At 45.4% G+C, this 22,211-nt stretch overlaps 1 protein-coding gene across 1 annotated transcript in view; it reads left to right on the forward strand.

Annotated features, from left to right (window-relative positions):
- Nucleotides 1–7,441: 7,441 nt before the first annotated feature.
- LOC120994037 (retinal guanylyl cyclase 2-like) overlaps nucleotides 7,442–22,211 on the forward strand; it is a 110,389-nt gene continuing 95,619 nt past the window's right edge. Inside the window, exon 1 of the mRNA XM_040422498.1 lies at nucleotides 7,442–7,621. Coding sequence (XP_040278432.1) covers nucleotides 7,442–7,621 — 180 coding nt within the window. The remainder of the gene's footprint in view (nucleotides 7,622–22,211) is intronic.

Below are 22,211 nucleotides of genomic sequence, written 5' to 3' on the forward strand. Positions count from 1 at the left end.
TCACAGGTGTTGAATTCCTCTGAGACTTATAGTGCTAATGCTACGCTTATTTATAAAGTGAGATGCTTGGCCAATGCATTTTGTACAAAACCATCTGAGCCCGTCTGCCGTACGTCAAGGCGATCTCTGTTAGACGGGTCCTAACACTAAATACTACCTGTTATGCGCCATAATGGCCGCCATAAAATTCAGGGAGTGTTGGATCCACATGCATGCTGGATCCACTCTGCCTTTTACCATTTTTGGTGCCATAATGGCCTCCATTACAAGGGATGCAGGTACCAACATGCATGCCGAGCCCACTCCATACCTCTCCTGGCGCCAGACGGCTTCCAATGAATGTAGTGAGAGCAGGCCACAGCTTTATACTGAAACTAATTAAAATCAGCCTATGTGGCAGACAGGCTGATCAGGAGTGCACGACTCGCTGGAGTGCCACATCTCCAGCGCTGTAAATCTGCAAAAAAAGGGGGTTAGTCAGCACCTCCCAGTGCGGAGGTGCACGCTGCCATGGCAAAGACCTAGAGGAAAAAAGACAATGCAGCAGCACCACCCTGCAAATCAGATAAAGTACAACAATGCCGTAGTCACAAAAATTATAGTGCTAATGCTACGCTTATTTATAAAGTGAGATGCTTGGCCAATGCAATTTGTACAAAACCATCTGAGGTAGTATTTAGTGTTAGGACCCGTCTAACAGAGATCGCCCTGACGTTCGGCAGACGGGCTCAGATGGTTTTGTACAAAATGCATTTGCCAAGCATCTCACTTTATAAATAAGCGTAGCATTAGCACTATAATTTTTGTGACTATGGCATTGTTGTACTTTATCTGATTTGCAGGGTGCTGCTGCATTGTCTTTTGTCTTTTTTACTCGAATTCCTCCGAGATCCATGCCTCATTAATTTTTAGAATTCTGAGGTAGTCCACACTGTCGTGAGCTAGGCGAGTGCGCTTATCGGTCAGGATCCCCCCTACTGCGCTGAACGTCCGTTTCGAACAGGACACTCAACGACGGCGAGGGGCAAGCCAAGAGTTCCATGGCAAATTGTGCCAGCTCTGGCCACAGGTCAAGCTTGTACATCAAGTAGTCAAGCGGTTCCTCGCTTCTCAGAGCGTCCACATCGGCCATTAACCCGATGTAGTCGGACACCTGTCGGTCTAGGCGTTCCCTGAGGCTGGATCCGAAGGGCGGCTGTCGATGGGTTGGCTGCAAGAATGATCTCATATCCGAAGTGACCAACACATCTTAAAACCGCCCTCTTCTTGCATGCTCGGTAGGATTGGTACCCGCAACTGTTTCTCTGTGGGTGGAAATTCCTCTGCCAGCACCCGCAACAGGAGAATGCAGCATCTCTCGCAGCAAGGCCTGGAACTGCTGCATTCTAACATGTTCGCCATTTTGTGTTTGTAGCGGGGGTCTAAGTGCGTTGCCACCCAGTACTGGTCCTCGCCCTTTATGCTTTTTATATGGGGGTCCCTCTTCAAACACTGGATAATGAAGGTCCCCATTTGCACTAAATTGGATGTGGTGGAGTGCCCTGGCTCCTGCTCATCACCCAGGAGAATGTCGCCCTCGGTCTCCTCCCCCCAGCCACGGACAACACCAGGGATCCCCGAAAAGCCCCGGCACCATCCTCCTCTGACTCCTCTTCACACTCCTGCTGACTTGTCTCAGATGGTGTAGCCCCCCCTGGGAATTCATTCAGCATTGCGACTTCCTCATCTTCCAGCTCCTGCTCCTCGACGGCTTAATCAATGACACAACGCAATGCACGCTCCAGAAAGAAGGCGTAAGGCACGGTGTCACTGATGGCGCCCTGGCTGCGACTGACCAGTTTGGTGATCTCATCAAGTGGCCGCAGAAGTCTGCATGCATCGCGCATGAGCAGCCACTGGCGCTGTGAAAAGAAACCAAGCTCCCCAGACCCTGTCCTGCTGCAGAGTTTGTACATGTAGTCGTTAACGGCACGTTGCTTCTGGAGCAGCCTATGAAGTATATACAAGGTGGAGTTCCATCGCGTCGGGCGGTCACAACTCAGACGTCTGACACGCAGGTGGTGTCGCCGCTGAACATCAGCAAGGAGAGCCATGGCCGTGTAAGATCTTCTAAAATGGCCAGAGACGCAAGACGTCCTGGACCCCGGGGTATTTGGCAACGAATCGCTGCACGACTAAATTCAGGACATGTGCCATGCACGGCACGTGTGTCATTTTTCCCTGTTTCAGCGCGCTCAGCAGATTGGCACCGTTGTCGCACACCACTTTACCAACTGTCAAATTGAGCGGGGTTAGCCACTGATCGGCCTGTGACTGCAGAGCTGGAAGCAGTGCAGGACCGGTGTGGCTCTTGGCTTCCAGGCACAACAGCCGCAGCACAGCATGGCAACGTCTCACCTAGGACGTCAAATCTGGGGAGCTTGGGGAGTGCAGCGGAAGAGGCGGTAGCAATGGAAAAGGAGGAGTCAGCAGAGGAGGAGACGGAGGATGGAGTAGGAGGAGGAGGAGAAGAGGCAGGTCTGCATGCAATCGTGGCAGTAACACCAAACCCACACGGGTGTCACTGGTTGCATGCTTGACGGCTGTCAGAAGGTTTACCCAGTGGGCAGTAAAAGTTATGTACCTTCCCTGCCCGTGTTTGCCAGACCACGTGTCTGTGGTCAGATGTATCTTGGCATCGACACTGTGTGCCAGAGATATATTCACTTGCCGCTGAACATGGCCATATAGCTCAGGGATTCCCTTCTGGGAGAAATATTTCCTTCCGGGGACCTTCCGTTGCGGTGTGCCAATGGCCACAAATTTTCTAAAGGCCTCCGAGTCCACCAGTTTATATGGCAGTAGTTGGCAGGCTAGCAGTTCCGACAATCCAGCGGTCAGCCGTTGGGCAAGAGGGTTATCCGGCGTCATTAACTTTTTACGTTCGAACATTTGGGCCACGGATGCCTGCCTTTTGCCAGATTAAGGCGAAGACGGCACAGTGGAAGGTGGAGTGGAGGACAAATGGGAGGAAAGAGGAGAAGGAGAAGGATTGTGGGTTCTGACATTGTTTCTCCCACTGGGCTTGGTGATGGGAGGCCAGGTGCCTTCTTAAGGCAGTCGTCCCTAGTTGAGTGTTGGGCTTACCGCGACTTATGCGTTGACAGCACAGGCTGCAGATGGCAACACTATTGTCAGCAGCTGACACGTTAAAAGAAGCCCACACTGCGGAGCCATGTGCCGGCATCCTGGGAGCGCAAGATGTGACTGTGCATGGTGGATGGTTCGCTCCAGATACATTTGCAGTCTGCTTTTTTCCTCCTGTGCACTGCGAGTTCTGCCTGCTTCTCCTCCTTCTACCCCCTATCTGCTGCTCTGTCTCTCTCGCTGAAAATATTCCTCTGACTCGAGTAGAGGGGCTATGGTAGTGGTGGTGGTGGTGTCTTTGGGTGTGCACACAGCAGAGAGTGAGGAGGGTGCAGATACAGAGGATAAGGAGGGTGCAGAAGCTGAAGGCTGAGTGAGCCACTCAACCAACTCTGGTGCGTCCTTTGACGTAATTGCATGATTTTCCTCGTTTATGACGTAAAGTCATGATTTTATGAAAGACACGGAGGCGAGTATTGCTTAACCCTTTCCTTGCTGAACCACACAGCAGCAAAGAAAAAACAATAACATAACAACCCATGGGCGGATAACCCCTCCCCTTAGTCCCAGTATAAAGGGAACTCCTCTCAAGTCATCTTCCTCTTTCTTTGTCGACTTGACACCCTCCTCAAAGGAAACCGGAACAAAGGCCACCTGAAGGAACCGATCAACTTGACCGAAGACGAAACCGTCTTAAACAACCGAAACGGTGAGCCTAAAAACGAAACACCATCCGAATATGTAGGGAATCAACCTTCCATCCAATGTTCTCCAGAATCAACCTTGAGAAGAAAGAAAAACAGGTAAATAGGGAGAACGCAATCAAGGTGTCTGCAATATCAACCCTAGAACTGGTAAACAAAGTGCAATTATAATTAAGCATATACATCAGAAAATATATACAAAAGCCACATGAGTAAACATATCAGAAAATATACCACGGAAGGTCAGCATGATGCAAAAACCCAATAGAGGAGGGAAAAAATGGGTGGGCTAATACTCGCCTCCCTGTCTTTCATAAAATCATGACTTTACGTCATAAACTAGGAAAATCATGCAATTTTATCTCAAGACATGGAGGCTCCTATTGCTAGTTTAAAGCCGGTTAATAATAGAGGCGAACACATCAGGATCCGGTCTGAAATAAAACTCTCTAAAAGTGGAGACTCGCGACCAGTCCGACAACTTCATGACATCCTTAAGGCACGCACCTGACTCAGCCAAAGCCGTGGCGGAAGCCCCACGAACTGAATGTGCTGTAAAGATAGAGGTGTCTATACCTGACAGTGATAAAATCCACTTCACCCACCGTGACAGCGTGACCGAGGTAACCGGAGCATATGGTCTACGGAATGAAAAGAACTACTGTGAAGTCGACAGGGATCGTAGCAACAGAGTCCTGGACTCGTACTCCTTCAGACATGCGACCGGACAGAGCGCCACCGATGAAGGAAAAACAAGATAGGAGACCGAACTGATATTGGTCTTTGTACGTCGAGAAATGTTAAATGTCACCCCATCCGGAGTGAATGACCGGGCGTCGTGATCCAAAGCTCGGACATCCGAAACTCTCTTGCATGAGATAAGACAAGTGACCAACTTGGCCGACAATTGGCGAAGTGACAAAACCTCATTAGCCGGCCAAGCTGAAAGGAATGACAAAACCGCGGAGACGTCCCAAGAACTAGAAAAGCGAGGCCGAGGAGGCCGAGCGAGGCGGGAACCTTTAAGCAAACAACTTACCAGAGGGTGGCATCCCGCAGGACAACCCTCAAACCCTCTATGGCCGGAGGAAATAGCCGACCTAAACACATTAATAGTGCGATAGGCCTTGCCCTCCTCGTAGAGAGAGGTGAGGAACTGGATAACATCATTCACAGCTGCAGTAGTGGGATCCAGGTTCCGAAGGCAGCACCAACTAGCCCAAGACTGCCAAGCTGCCCGATAGGCTCTTCTGGTTCCAGGGGCCCACACGCTTTCCAACAGGAATCTAGCTGTCTCCGAAATTCCCGAGGTTTGCCAGGACACCCCGATACCGAGAAACTCCATGGTTTGGGACGGAGTAAGACAGGACTTCTCGCGGTTGATTATGAAACCCAACGCGGAGATGAGGTGCATAGACATCTGGAGATGGGTCTGGAGGGTAGCACGTTCCCTGGCCATAATCAGAATGTCGTCCAGGTAAATTATAAGTCTCACCCCTCGACTGCGGAGCTATGCCACAACAGGACGCATGACTTTGGTGAAACACCAGAGGGCGGACGAGAGGGAGGCCAAAGGGAAGGCACGTGAAACTCCAAATGGTCCCTTGCCAACGAAACCGGGGCAGATCCCTGGAGAAGGGTGCAACCGGGACCGTCAAGTACGCATCCCTGAGGTCCAACTTCGCCATCCAATCGCCTGGAAGAAGCATGTCCCTTAGAAGGTGGATGCCCTCCATTTTGAAATGGCGATACCTGACGAAGGCATTCAATGCCTTGAGGTTGATGATGGGGCGATACTGACCCCCTTTCTTCTCGACGAGAAAGATATTGCTGATCCCCCCCCCCCCCCCGTGAACGGGAGACGCCAGCTCCACAGCTCCCTTGAGGTATAAGGCCTGCAATTCCGTGTCTATGAGGAATTGCGAAGCTTGAGACTGGATTATGGGATGAAGCGGAGAAATCACTAGCGGAGGCCCCACTAGTTCTATGTGAAACCCCCGAATCGTGGTTAAAACCCACGGGTCACTGGTAATGGATGCCCCCGACATAATTGTCCAAAGAAAGGAGACGAGGTGGGAGACTTACCGAAGGGACGTCTGAGATTCGGATTTCCTCTATATGACCTTTCTCGTCCTGTAGCGCCACGGGATGGGAAAAAGGACGGTTGATGTCTATGGTCTTGATCAGAAGATCGGTAGGATGGGAAGGAGCCTCGACCCGAGCCCTGGGTCTGAAAGGAGGAGCGGCCGGACAGTGGGCCCCTTGTACTGCCGGCCCTGGAGGAAACCCTACCGTTGAAGACCCTACGCATGGAAGTCTGCGCCTTATCCAGAGCGGTGAAGGTTCCTACAACCTTCCCGAGCTCCTTTATAAACGGTTCTCCAAAGAGAAAACCCTGAGCCTCCTTCCCTGACTCTGTTAGGGCCATATTGGTTAGCTTAGGCTCTATTTTTCATCAAAATGGCCTTGAGTCGCTCGATATCCAGCGATGTATTTGCATTTCCTGCCATGCAAATGGCTCTTTGGACCCAACCACGGAGCTCCTCCGGGTCGACTTGCTGTCCCTCCGCTTTGGCAGACTCTGCCATATCAAGTATTTTTGCTAGGGGCCCCAGGATGTCTAGCAGCTTGTCCTGGCAAGCTCGTAGGGCCGAATCTAGGCCTCTCCGGGGGCTAAACCCCGATTTAGACAGAAACTGGACCATTTTAGGGTCCACAACCGGTGTTTCACACACCATGTTTTGGATAGCCGGACGCGGGTACTCGGCCCGGAGCTTATTCCGTGTCTCCTTACTAAGAGGTCTACGGACCATGGTCTCCAAATAGCTGGACACATGAGGAGCCGGGAGCCATTCTGCGGACCTAGGGTGGCGGAGGGAGTCCGGGTCAAATAACGGGTCGCCCGTAGGGTCCGTAAGGGGAACGGGTGGACCAGATGTCGTTGCCGACTCGGCCGTAGTGACCCAGGCACGAATGACACTGATGCCCCTTGATTAGGTGACATGTAAATGCCCTCTTCCTCGGAATCGAGTGGAGATTCCATCAAAGCCTCCTCCTCAGACTCTCTAACAGAGTCAGAATCGGACTCGGGTTGAGACCGGGCCGACTTCCAATGCTGTGCTCGTTCTGGAACTCGGCCATCATTATCATCATTTCTGGAGGCTGCTGGGGCTGGTATGGGAGATGGGCTAGGGGCCAAACTAGAGGATGGTTTGGCAATCAGAACCTGGGAGATGGAGTGAGTTAACACAGAGGACATGGAACCCATGGCCGTCATAATGGCATGTGATATTGATTGTTGAAGGGCCAGAGCCTGCGCCTTAGAGGCCACAGGTAATATCCCCCCTGATGCCGGTATAAACCCTTGCCTAGATAGAGGAGGAGGGTTGTCCTCCTGATTGGGGCTACCATGAGCCGATGTAGGAGTCCTATGAGAGGACATGATATGGGGCAGACAAGACTAAGATGTAGACGCTACACTAACAATAACAGACCCCCCCAAACCAGAAGCAGGGTTAGTCACCCCACTTCACTGCACGCATCTACGGTAAGGATGCGTGCAGGGAAGAGGCCGCCCGCTGAATGCAAACAGCGGAGCGGCGATGTGGAAGATGGCGCCCGAAATCCTGCGAGACTTCAGACGCCTATGGAGTAAAGCAACGCAGCAAAAGCAAGATGGCGCCCGAGATCCCGCAAAAATTCACGAGATCTTGGGCGCCACTGAGCGGATGAAGGGGAAGAGAACCACTGGTAATAGCGCCAATGGGGATACACAGTATGGACTAAAAAAGGTAAGGGACGAGTAACCGACCTGCAGAAGCGGTCGGTCGGATGTACAACAGACAGGGAGCTCCCCCCCCCCCCCCCCAGATCACAGGGCACAACAGGACCTAGGAGAAAACAATTTTACAGTATACACATATGAAAAGACCTCCAAATGAGGAGATACAATAGCATATAAACAACAAATGAGGGAGTAGCTGATATAGAACACAAGAGAGGGGAAAAAACTCTAGAATAAAAAACCCACCAAAAACCTGCAGAACAGGTCAGTGGAATACTTAACTGGTGGTAGCAGCAAAGAAAGAGGAAGATGACTTGAGAGGAGTTCCCTTTATACTGGGACTAAGGGGAGGGGTTATCCGCCTATGGGTGGTTATGTTATTGTTTTTTCTTTGCTGCTGTGTGGTTCAGTAAAGAAAGGGTTAAGCAATAGGAGCCTCCGTGTCTTGAGATAAAATCGCATGCACCTTCTCCAACTTCCCACTAAGGCTCTGGCCTGATGCACCTGCCCGACCCCTTCCACCCATGCGGACCGGCCGGCCTCTTCCTCTGCCTGTCATTTTCAAAATGACCCTGTGACAAAGTCCCTATAGAAGAGCAGTATTTGTGGAAGCAGGTGTATCGCACGCCTCAATCAATATTTGGTGGAAGCTGGTATATCGAACCCCTCTATCAGTATTTTGTGGAAACAGGTATATAGAATCCCTTATTGAGTATTTGCTGGAAGCTGGTATATCAAACCGCTTAATCAATATTTGGTGGAGGTTGGTGTATCGCAGGCCTCAATTAATATTTAGTGGAAGCCGGTATATCAATACCCTGTATCAGTATTTTGTGTAAACAGGTATATAGAACCCAATAATGAGTATTTGCTGGAAGCTGGTATATCAAACCCCTTAATCAATATTTGGTGGAAGCTGGTGTATCGCAGTCCTCAATCTATATTTGGTGGAAGCTGGTATATCAAACCCCTCAGTCAATATTTTGTGGAAGCCAGTGTATCACACCTCTCAATCAGTATTTTGTGGAAGAAGGAATATCGCACCCCTTAATCAGTTTTTTTTGGGGCAACAGGTATATCACACCCATTGAAATTAGTTATTCCAATAGCGTTTGTCCCTCTGTGTAGCTGCGGTATCTCAGCAGAACCGCACACAACTGCTGCACAATACAAATACACTGTAGTATACTTTCTATGTTAGAAGGTATATTATAGGTATATCACACCCCTCAATCAGTATTTTTTTGGGGGGCAACAGGTATATCACACTAGTTGCAATTAGTTATTCCAATAATGCTTGTCCCTCTATATAGCTGCGGTATCGCACCGGAACCGCACACAACTGCTGCACAATACAAATACACTGTAGTATACTTTCTATGTTAGAAGGTATATTATAGGTATATCACACCCCTCAATCAGTATTTTTTTGGGGGGCAACAGGTATATCACACTAGTTGCAATTAGTTATTCCAATAATGCTTGTCCCTCTATATAGCTGCGGTATCGCACCGGAACCGCACACAACTGCTGCACAATACAAATGCACTATAATATAATTTCTATGTTAGAAAGTATATTATAAGTATATCACACCCCTCAGTATGTCACACCTATCGATAGCACATCTATACCAGTCCTTAAAAAGACTTTTGTGGCCCTATTAGCTAGTGTTTGGTGTCTCTAACAGTCTGTCCCTGCTCCACACAGCAACCTCTCCCGACACTGGCAAAAAACAGAATGTAACATGGCTGCCAGATCGGGTTTATTTATAAGGTGGGGGTTTGTCCATGTTCTGAAACATCTCAATTGGCTTTCCTGTCCCACCTGATGGATGTGTAATGGGTCAAAGTTCTTCACAATGTAAAAGAATATGGCGCTGACGGACATCGCTATATGTTCGCATGTTCGGCGAACCGCGAATGAGCAAAGTTCGCCCGAAACGACTGTCGGGCGAACCGCAAGGCCATCTCTATTCCTGAGGGCAGGACCTATATGCCCCGATTTTACCAACTCAAAATGTTTGGTAAGAATACTAGAGGTGGCTGCAGAAAGTCAGATTAAATGCAAAGTATAATTGGTATGCAGTGAGCTCCCCCTAGTGGTGGCTGAGGGCAGTCAGATTGAGTGCAATATACAGTATAATCAGTATGCAGTGAGCTCCTCCTAGTGGTGGCTGCAGGTGGTCAGAATGAGTGCAATGTACAATCAGTATGCAATAAGCTCCCCCAAGTGGTAACTGTAGGCAGTCGGAAAATGCTAACAGGATACAAAGAGGGCAAACAAGTAAATACTGGAGAGTAAGACAGGTGCATCACACTGACAATGTGTCCCTCATACTCCTCTTGCATGAGGTAAAATGACTTCTATACACTATAGGCTTACCCAGTGGCTACTACATGGCTGTGCCAGCTACAATGCGGCATTGCAGTCTATTAGATGCCACTTTTACACCATATTTATAATTGCCTCCTGCATCTAAAAGGAATCATCTACAAGTGTCCCCTCTTTCCCCTGTTGATTCACCCAGGGTTACTTTTCCATTCCATGGTATAAGTAAAGTATTATGCCTAGTACTGGGTATACATTTCCAGAGGCAGGGGCACTGAGGGGCATTTACCAAACATAGACATTTATCATGTCTGCCGGAATCTGCAAGAAATGTGTGGAGCCACACCAGGCTTATAGACCGAAGGGTTAATGTTCAGTATGTAGCATGCCGGCCGCACAATACTAGCCAGCAGATGACTAAGTACAGTATGGATGTCATCGCTGTGGATTTTGTCCCTGTTCTCATGACTCAGAGGGTGAACGCAGGTAACAAGTCCTCGTGGGATTTACTGCGAGGAGAGCAATGGAGGCGCCATATGTGTTCTATATGACCAGGCAGATGCCTCCTGCTAAATGAAAGGACAAAACCTAATCTAATACTAATAATACTTCTACTACGAATTCTTCTAGTTATATTACTACTAATAATCATCATACTATTACAACTACTACTAATAATAATTATAATAATACTTCTACTAATTATACTACCACTAATAACACTACTACTAATAACACTAATAATACTTCTACTACTAATACTTGCAATTACCGGCACATATATTACCACTAATAATCACACTACTACTACTACTACTAATAATCATAATAATAATTCTACTACTAATACTTGTAATTATATTACCACTAATGATTATACTATAACAACTACTACTACTAATACGTCTACTAATTATTGTACTACCACTAATAACACTGATAATACTTCTACTACTAATACTTTCAAATTATATTACCAGTATAATCATACTATTACAACTGCTACTACTACTACTAATAATAATAAGAAGAAGAATACTTCTAATAATTATACTACCACTAATAATACTGCTAATAATACTAATACTTCAACCACCAATGCGAGTAATTTTAATACTGCTATTAATAAAAAATACTTGTACTACTAATTATACAGTTGCTACTAATAATAATAATATTAACACTACTACTACTACTACTACTAACAATAATAATAATACTTCTTCTACTACTAGTAGTAATTATATTACTACCAATAATTATACTATTACTACTACTACTAATGGTACTACTAATAACACTTCTACTACTATTACTGTTATTATAATGCCACATCTAATAATAATGCTATTACTAATAATGCTACTCAATAATGTATACTACTAATTATACTCCTACTATAGATTATAATCGAACACTACTACCAAGGAGATCGGTGTAAAAGAAAAATGGTTTACTTGCCCACAGCAACCAATCAGCTTGATCCTCTAATTTTACAAATGAGCTCTGAGAAATGAAAGCTGGAATCTGATTGGTTGCTATGGACCAGTTTTGATATGTCTCCCCCTTTGTGCCGCCAGTATATACCTATATATAATACACACATGTACTGCGCCTGTGAGGACTGGTAGGAAGTTTAACCTGTTGAATGAGATGCAATCACTCACCCTGAGAGAAGCCATATGCAGAAATAGTGGCAACCTCTGACCCGCTCCGCTGGGCCGGCTCTGCTACACAGCGCAGGCAGAAGTGGTCAGCGCAGCGATGGCACCTGTCAAACCAGTCATTTATACAGCTGGGACAGAACACATCACCTGGGGACAAGTCTCCTTTAGGCCTCATGCCCACGAATGTAAGGGCTTTGTGCCAATGCTGTGGACTGCAAATAGTGGACCGCGGTGTACGGGCACCAGCCGTGTGCACTCTGTTCTGCAGATGACTTGAATGGGTCAGCGATCCAAAAGCTACGGTGAAAGATAGGACATGTCTTATCATTTGCAGTACTGAGGCACGGGCCAGAAAGCCAGTGGAAGCTCTTCCGCGTGTTTCCGTGGGCTTCCGATCCGTGCCTCCACTCTGCAAAAGCTAGGAAGGACATGTCCTATCTTTCACCGTATCTTGTGGATCGCTGACCCATTCAAGTCAATGGGACAGCATCTGAGCGAACACGGCCAGTACTCATACGTATATACCGCAGGCCCGCCGTCTGTGGTCCTCAATACTGGCACCGAGCCCTTACATTCGTCTGAATGAGCCCTTATTCACTGCGTTCCATCCCAGCTGCGCAGACGCACCGCGCTTACAGTCACCGGACAGACAATGAAGTGCTTCTCTGCCGGCCGCCTATGAAACGGCTGCGAGGAAAATTGCTGACACAAAGGAAAGTGTCTCCGCTCCTCAGCTCAGTCTTCAGGCTCGTGGAGGAATACCCATGAGACCCATTTCAAAGTGTGAAAATGCAACCTCCGCAGTGGGGCCCTTTGGGGATGGGGGCCCTAGGCAATTGCCCAGTTTGACCTTCCCCCCAATGCCGGTCCTGACTATTCTATTACCAACAGTAAATAATACTACTGACAATAGTACTTATACTTCTAATTATGCTATTACTGTTTATAATACTAACACTACTAATACCACTATTACTACTACTACTAATGCTGCTACTACTACTATTACTAGTAATTGTCATACTAATACTATCACTACTAATACCACCACTACTACTACTACTAATCTGCTACTACTACTACTACTATTACTAGTAATTGTAATACTAACACTACTAATACCACTGCTAATATTAATAATAATAATGCTACTACTAGTAATTGTAATATTACTACTACTACTACTACTAATAATAATAATAATAATAATACTAACACTACGAATACTAATAATAATGGTGCTACTACTATTAGTAATTATACTACTACTAATACTAACACTACTAAAACCATTGCTACTACTACTAATCATAATAATGCTGCTGCTACTACTAATTTTAAAAAATTAGATTTGCCGGTTTGCCAATTTTTTGGGGAAAAATTGGTTTTGATCCGAATAAATTTGCGGTGAATTACGTTAAAAACCGGCTATTTCCTGGCTGCAGAGAGCCTGTATAGTGGTGTAGAACACTGTGCCTTGCAGTAACACACATAGGGAGTCTGCGTTGGTAGTGAAATAATACTGTGAGTCAGTATGACATGCAGATGACAGGCGTCGCTATTAGAATCACTGCACAACTAACTTATTTGGGCAGTCACGGGGCCAAAAGTGACTAAATAACTCAAGTGTGACCTCAGCCTTACAGGTCGATGTTAGCGGCAAGAGGAGGTAGGAGCAGCATCAGAAGACCACAGAGTGTCTAGGTGACATAGTGTGGAGGTGGGTGGCAATACCAGTACCCGCTGAAGATGGTGGGTGAAAGAAGGAGCACTTGGCATCCGATGTGTGGCATCAGGCGGGTGGCAGCATCAGAATAGTAGCTGAGGCAGGTAGCCAGAAGAAACCGGTCTCTTTTGTCAAAGTGTTGGTGTGGCAACATGGATGATCTAGTCTGATGCATCAGGCATTGGTGGGTGGAAATCCTGGCTGATCCACGCCTGATTCATCTTGACAAAGGTCAGTCTCTCCACATTTTGGGTGGATGGGTGAGTTCTCCTTGGGGTAACTATGGCCCCTGCCGCACTAAACACCCGCTCTGATGCCACACTAGCGGCCGGACAGGACAGCTTTTCCAGGGCAAACTTGGCCAGTTGCGGCCACAAATCCAGTTTGGCTGCCCAGTAGTCCAGTGGATCTTTAATGTCAGCTTGCAGGGTACTGTCCAAGTATGCCACCACCTACTGGTTCAGGTTCTGCTCCAGGTGTAAATGCTGCTGCTGGTGAGTAGTTTCTTCCCTAGGCGGGTGAAGAAAGCTACTCATCAGCGACTCTAGACTCAGTCTGCTGCTGATGGAGCTGGTACTGCTCCTGCCGCCCCCCCCCCTCCCAGCACCATGGCAGTGGAACATGAGCACAGAGGGCCCCCCGGTCAGACCTGCGAGAGGATGGACGATGTCGCAGAAACTCAGCGGCCAACTGACTACATAGGATGTCTCTATAGTAGTTTAGTTTGTCCTCCATCTCAGCGGGTGTAAAAAAGGCCCCAATTTTGGACCGGTAGCAAGGGTCCAACAAGGTGGAGAGCCAGAAGTCATCCCTCTGCCGAATGGTAACAATTCGACTGTCACTACCCAAGCAAATGAGCATACATTGGGGCATTTGCGTAAGTGACTCGGAGGGACTCCCTGCCTCCATCTCCACTGCATACTGCCATGGTGTGTCTGGGTCCTCTGCCTCGTCTTCGTCATCGCCCTGTAGCTCCTCTGCCTGCTCCTGCTCCTCCTCTCCTGTCACCTGTGTAGAAAAACCACCTGTTTCGCTACACATTGCTTGTGCTTCAATGTTCTAATCCCCCTCCTCCTCCTCCTCCTCCTCCAGTTCAGCCCCCACAGGGCTCATGTGGCAGTGAGATCTAGGCGCCACGTCTCCAGTCCCCCGACCAGCCATATTTACCAGCATCAGTTCCAGGACATGAAGCAGTGGAATGATGTCGTTCATCCCGTAGTCCTGGCGACTGACAAATAACGTGGCGTCCTCAAAGGGCCTGAGCAAACGGTAGGTGTCACGCATGAGCTGCCACTGGCTGATGTCGAAGTTACACAGGGGAGTACTCCTGTATGCTTGGATCATCAGGAAATCGTTGATGGCCTTTCTCTGTTCGTATAGTCGGTCCAACATATGGCCTATGTTGGGGGATGCCGTTCTGCCGCTGCAGATCAAGGAGGGTGTGCTTTGAGGTGTACGAGTGGCTTAAGTGCATGCAAAGTTTCCTGGCCATTTTTAGGATGTCTTGCAGATGGGTGGAAAACTTCAGGAACCGCTTGACAACCAGATTGAACACGTGTGCCATACAGGGTGCATGGCTCAGCCCTCGACGCAGCGCCAACACAATGTTCTTCCCGTTGTCGGTCACCATGGTTCCAATTTTGAGTTGTCGGGGAGAAAGCCAGAATTCGATTTCTTTCTGAAGGACACGGAGCAGTTCCTCCTCTGTGTGATCCGTTGGCCCAGGCAAATGAGGTGAAGAACCGCATGATACCGCTGTGCCCTGCACATGTGGTATGCTGGAGGGGCACTGTAAAATGGCCCTGCAGTGGAGGCTGAGGACATGGTGGAGGATAAGGAGGCAGAGGCAGACATTGTCGCTGGACCAACGGCGTGAGAACGTGGAGGCGGAAGCGGCATCACCTGGCCAAGTTGCTGGTGTGGCTGTGCAGGAACCACATTCACCCAGTGGGCCGTAAAGGACATGTACTGTCCCTGACTGTAGTTACAGCTCCACACGTCGGCCCTGCCACGCACCTTGGCAGACACCTACAGGCTCAAGGACTGGCCCACCTTCTGTTCTACATATTTGTGCAGGGCTGGTATTGCCTTTTTGGCAAAGAAATTATGGCTTGGGACTCTCCACCTCGGCTCAGCACAAGCCATCAGTTCTCTGAAAGATGCAGAGTCCACCACTTGGAAAGGGAGCGACTACAGCACCAGCAACTTGGCCAGGAGCACGTTCAGCTTCTGCGCCGTTGAATGAGTGCACGCATACTGTTGTCTCTAGGCAATCGCTTCGGTGATCGATTTCTGATGGAATGACTGTCTAGGAGGAGCAGGAGGGCGAGGAGCAGAAACATCAGGACCATGAGATGATGAGAAGGACAGACAGCTCCCTTCGGCTGAGGTGGGATTTACTGCGAAGAGAGCAATGGAGGCGCCATATGTGTTCTATATGACCAGGCAGATGCTGCGACGCCTACTGCCACCCCCCTTTCTATTCTGCGACCTCTGCCTGCGCCAGAAACATTTAGGCCTCTGCCCCTCCCCTGTGCAGGGCCTGGCACTTCTCTGTCTAACATACTGTTAGATCAAATAAATAAATAAATAAATAAAAAAGAAATTAAAACACCCCACAAAAGGCTTTGCAAGGAATAACTGCACCGCTGAACAGCAAATATATTTTTTCTTTTTACGCTAAAACACCCCACAAAAGCCTTTACTACAGATAAGTGCACCGCAGAAGGGCAAATAAGACATAGAAATATTTCCTTGTAATAAACTCTGTTAATGCCTGTATCAATCAGCACTTGCTCCCTAATAAGAATGGTTTGCTGGAATTACAGAGCTGTATAATGGCAATTTGGATCTCCTGTCAGTGCAGCAAGGTATAATAGCAATGCTCCTGTAGCTGGCCAGCTAAGACCTGTCCTAGGTTGCTAATATAGCTTATATGTTTATACAGCTAGACCTGCCAATAACCTTAATACAGTTTCTATGTTTGTGTGTTAAAGACAAAAACAGAGTTATTTACAGTGACTTGATGTTTGGATGTCATGTAATAGTTATATTTTGTGTCCACAGAAGTAGAAAAAGATAATGTGCCTTTAAGATTCATTATATAATGTAAGGTAAGCTCAATGACACAGCAGAAACAACAGAAAGCCTAGAGTTAAACTGTTGCTGCTGGGCAGGAGTCTTGACCAATCACAGCCAGCCTCACACACAGCAGGAGTTTTGACCAATTACAGTCAGCCTCACACACAGCCTGTGTGAGAAATTCCCCTAGCAAGAGCTGCTGGAATCATTATTCACCAGAGAGAGAAGCTGAACAGACACACACTCCACTAAGAGCTGTGTTTTATGGAAGCAGAGAGGCCAAAATAGGTATTTAAAACAGTTATATAATGTTCCTACTGTTAATAGTGATTAGAACTGTATACTGAACTAGTTATTTGTGTGTTTACTTACAGTTCCACCAAACCACAATTGCAATTGCAAACTACAAACGAACTACTGAGCGATACAATCATACAATCCAAACTAATTGCATACAAATGCGAATTGCTCATACCAGATCATAAGCAATTGTATAGAGCAAACTGCAAACCAAGTAGAGCAAGTGAACTATTGGTTAACCTCAGATATATCTCTCAGAGAGATCATAAAGTGCTTAAATAACTTAAAGTTAGAGTACAGATACTCAAGAGAAAGAAGTTGAGAAAAATCCAGCTCCACTTTAAAGGAATATGCGTTTATTCAGCTTGCGGTTAAAAACTCATCCATGAAATACAAAAATTAGCAGTCTTGTCTACGCGTTTCGGGCTACCAGAGACATTTCCAGCCCTTCTTCATGACACAGAAAGACATTAAAAGTGAGACCTTTTAAAGGGGAGGGTGCACCTGTGTTCACTGACTGTTTCCACAGGCCTGTAACCGCCCCCAGGAAAAGGTGCCGCACCTTTAGTTAACTCTTCTCATGAAAATTAAATGAAAGAAAAAACAGAAATATAACCATATGTATGCATAGAGAAAAAAAATCCAGCTCCACTGATTGGCTGCATGCATGGCATTGTGGGTGATCCCGCCTTCCGAGAGTTCCTTGCTCCATGTCCTCACACGTGCAGCAGCCATTTTAGGAAAAAATGCGATTCGTTACCACAAAGCGCAAGGAAATTCGCATTCGATGTGAATCGAATTTTTCCTGAAATTCGGATCGAATTCCACTTCGTCAGCTTCGATTCGCTCATCTCTAACTACTACTACTACTAATAATACTAACACTACTAATACCACTACTACTAATAATAATACTAACACTACTAATACCACTACTACTAATAATAATACTAACACTACTAATACCACTACTACTACTAATAATAATAATGCTGCTGCTACTACTAGTTATTCTAAAACTACTGCTACTAATAATAATACTAATACCACTACTACTAATAATGATAATGCTATTTTTACTGCTATTACTAGTAATTATAATAAAAATAAAAAATAATTACAATGTTAATAAAAAAAAGCTAAAAGAAAAATAAACTGTTCACAATAATCGTATAATAATCATAATTATGGTATTATAAACAATACAGTAAAAATAAAATTTTATAATAATAGTAAAAAAAAGATCATGGCTATAGCATCTACAGTACTTATATAAATAATACAGTAATGTGAGGAAGGCGCAGTGTGTGTATTAGACGTGGGGATGTGAGCGCATTGTCTGCAGAGGGTTATTATCTGTGTGAAATATGTCAGCGCTGTATCAAATCTGACCAATAAATGACAAATAAATAACTAAATAAATATTAACAATAATGAAGAAATAAAATTAGTAATAATATAGGAATTTAATAGTTATATTAATGTTTTCTAATAAATTGACCAGGGAGAGAAGGTTTATTTCTATGTATGTGGGAGCTTCAGGGACTAACGTAAATGTATTAGGCCGGGTTCACATGACTTTTTCCCATCCGTTTAACGTGCACAAAAAACGTATACGTTAAACAGAAGCCTCAGACTGATGCCATACAGCGGCATCTGTTCACCATTCTATTGTTTAAAAAAAAAAAAGTATACGTTTTTTCTACTGCACTTTGCAGGATACAAGAACGTGGTGTGCTGCACTTTTGTATCCGTTTTTTCCCTAACGTATACGTCAAACAGATGCATAAAACGTGATGTGACCCCAGCCTTATCTGTACTGCATTAGGACAGGGCTGTATAACTGTTAAGTAAAAAAGAGTTAAAGGGATCCTGTAACCAACGCAATGGTCCTCCAACCACCCGGAGTACCTCACAGCTCTGTCCACCATGTCTCCAAGGATGTTTTTGGGTAGTTCACCTGATGGATAGCTCTGAACTTTATTCCCCCATATGAAATATGCAAATAGACACTATGAAGTGAAGGGGGCAGCTTTGGGACTAGATGATCCAGGTGAAGTTTGTCAGGCCCCCATTTGGCCTCCTCATTCTTGTGTACATCAGACTGGATCTCAGGAGCACCACACACACAAGCTCAGAGACGTCCATCGAGAATGAAGAAGTCGCATGGGGGCCTGGGAAACCTGACATGGGGCGTCAAGACCACTGCCCCCTCTCCAATGGTTCTATCTACACACAGTGATTGGGGGACAATACAGTGGTTTACGGCAAAGTTATCCATTGGACGAACTACCCAAGAGTATCATTTGGGACATGATGACCTAAGCTTGTGAGGAACTCCAGGTGGTTGGGGGCCATTATGGTGGTGGCAGAACTCCTTTAATAGTAAATAGAAAGACAATACATTATAATAAAAAATACTGATACTACAACTACTACTACTAATATTAATAAAAATAAAACTGATACTACTACTACTAATAATAATCATACAAAAATATATAATGTAATAAAATAATAATAAAAGTACATTAATAATACAATATAATGATCACCAAAAAATTATAATCTTAAAATGAAAAATAATAATAATACATCTACTATTAGATATTACTAGTACTAGTATTACTACTACTATTAATAATACTAACACTACTAATACTACTTTTTCCCACTATTGCTAGTAATACTTATAATGCTACTACTTCTATTACTAGTAATCATAATACAGGGTGGGCCATTTATATGGATACACCTTAATAAAATGGGAATGGTTGGTGATATTAACTTCCTGTTTGTGGCACATTAGTATATGTGAGGGGGGAAACTTTTCAAGATGGGTGGTGACCATGGCGGCCATTTTGAAGTCGGACATTTTGAATCCAACTTTTGTTTTTTCAATAGGAAGAGGGTCATGTGACACATCAAACTTATTGGGAATTTCACACGAAAAACAATGGTGTGCTTGGTTTTAACGTAATTTTATTCTTTCATGAGTTATTTCCAAGTTTCTCTTTGTTTACAGCCATTGACATGTCGCCTAGGTTAACACGTGAGGAGCGGATAGAAATTGTGTTGATGTCTGGTGAACGCAGTAACCGGGTCATTGCAGCAGATTTCAATGCAAGACACCCTACGAGACCACCCATCTCCCATGCTACAGTTAGCAAACTGCTTGCTAAGTTTTGTGAAACTGGTTCAGTGTTGGATTTGCCAAAATGTGGACGCATGAAATCTGTCTCTAATGAAGAAACATCAGTGGCTGTCCTAGCTTCATTCAGCAAGAGCCCACAGCGTAGCACTCCAGCAAGATGGTGCACCACCACATTATGGGTATTAGGTCCGAGCATTACTAGATGAACAGTTTCCTGGAAAGTGGATTGGTCGTCGTGGGCCAGTTGAATGGCCCCCAAGGTCTCCTGATCTGACCCCCTTAGACTTTTATCTTTGGGGTCATCTAAAGGCAATTGTCTATGCTGTGAAGATACGAGATGTGCAGCACCTGAAACTACGGATACTGGAAGCCTGTGCTAGCATTTCTCCTGTTGCTATCAGTGTGTGAAGAGTGGGAGAAGAGGGTTGCGTTGACAATCCAACACAATGGGCAGCACAATGAACACATTTTATAAGTGGTCAGAAACTTGTAAATAACTCATGAAAGAATAAAGTTACGCTAAAACCAAGCACACCATTGTTTTTCTTGTGAAATTCCCAATAAGTTTGATTGGTCACATAACTCTCTTTCTATTGAAAAAACAAAAGTTGGATTCAAAATGGCTGACTTCAAAATGGCCGCCATGGTCACCACCCATCTTGAAAAGTTTCCCCCCTCACATATACTAATGTGCCACAAACAGGAAGTTAATATCACCAACCATTCCCATTTTATTAAGGTGTATCCATATAAATGGCCCACCCTGTACTACTACTAGTACTACTTAAACTAATAATACTACTACTAATAATGCTACTGCTGCTACTACTACTACTGCAACAAAGGCTACTTTCACATCTGCGTTTTCCTTTTTGGTTTTGAGATCCGGCAGATGGCAGAGGTTCTTAAAACTGCAGGAAAAACGCATCCGTTTCAATGATACAACCTTTTTCGCTATATACTTGTGGGGTGCCTTTCCTGGACACGTGCGCCTCGTGCAAACCGCAGTGCCGACCCACCTTCTTCAATATTAACAATAAATTACGGGGCACACTGCAAATAGAGTGGAGTGCACTAGCGGTTCAAACCAACACATAAATACCCAAAACAGGCCACCTGGCCCAAGAAAACCCCAATAAAGTGCACATCGAGTAAATATAAAAACAATATATACATTCTATTAGGCTACAAGGACGCACAGACATGATTAAAAATTGCATACAATATGCCATGTGCTGGTACAAAATAAGACCAGACACAAACACAGCTCCCACCTAAGTCCGTAAAAAAGGACACAATGTGTATAGTCCAAGATGACAATGGCCAATAGTACAAAGCAAAGATTCAAACAAAAATCCACAATAAGTAAATAATAATGTGACATCAAATTTCCTGGTACTTGAGTAGAATTCAAAGTATAAGCCTAGGGCTATCAAGGTTAGGCCCACGTTTGATAGCCCTAGGCTTATACTTTGTATGGTGGTGGTCATAATGGTCAGTAGAGTTGATTCCACCCTATGCCACTCTGTAGCTTTGTTGTCTCCAATATTTGCTTTGGCTGCTTGACCTTGTTCTTATGAACTGCTGTCTTTAGAATTTTAAGGATGGGAGCCACCAGCTAGATCTGAACCATGGTGATTAGTTTTGAGCGAATCGAAATCCACAAAGTGGACTTCGTTCAGAATTTCAGGGAAAATTTTATTTGCCGCAAAGCCGAATTTCCTCCCGCTTCATGGTAAAGAAACAATTTTCCCTGATTGGAGGCAAAAAACAACAACAACAAAAAAATCTTACTTACCTCATCCATTTGAGCGTGAAGAGCCGGCCACCACCATCTTGATTGAAGATCCTACGTGAAATCCTGTGAGCGGTGACGTATCATATCATCACGCCATTGGATCGCAAGGATGGTGGAGGTCGTCTCTTCGCAATCCAGTGGATGAGGTAAGTATTTATTTTTTTTTATTTTTTTTTTAATTTTCACTATAATATTGTTATCAGATGGAGCGATCAGCTATGAACGCAGCATCTGAGGGGTACAATGATGGGGGCGGCACAATCGCATTTCCCTGTCATTGCACCCAGTACTTACAAAGAAATGCACTTCGTGAGGAAGTAATTCGTCATGAAGCTAATTTTTTTTTGTGAAATTTGGCGAACCAGCCAAATGAAATTTTCAAATACTTTGCTCATCTCTAATGTGGATGGGATTTATATCATTTTGTTCTTCTTTGTGCAAAGTTATTATTCCACATGGAATATTTTTCCGGAACATGTGAATGGGGTTAAAAATACCCCAGTCACTTGCACTGCTTGCAGATTCTATGTAAATCGTGAC

This window comes from Bufo bufo, chromosome 3 (genome assembly GCF_905171765.1).
Source record: "Bufo bufo chromosome 3, aBufBuf1.1, whole genome shotgun sequence".
NCBI lineage: Eukaryota > Metazoa > Chordata > Amphibia > Anura > Bufonidae > Bufo > Bufo bufo.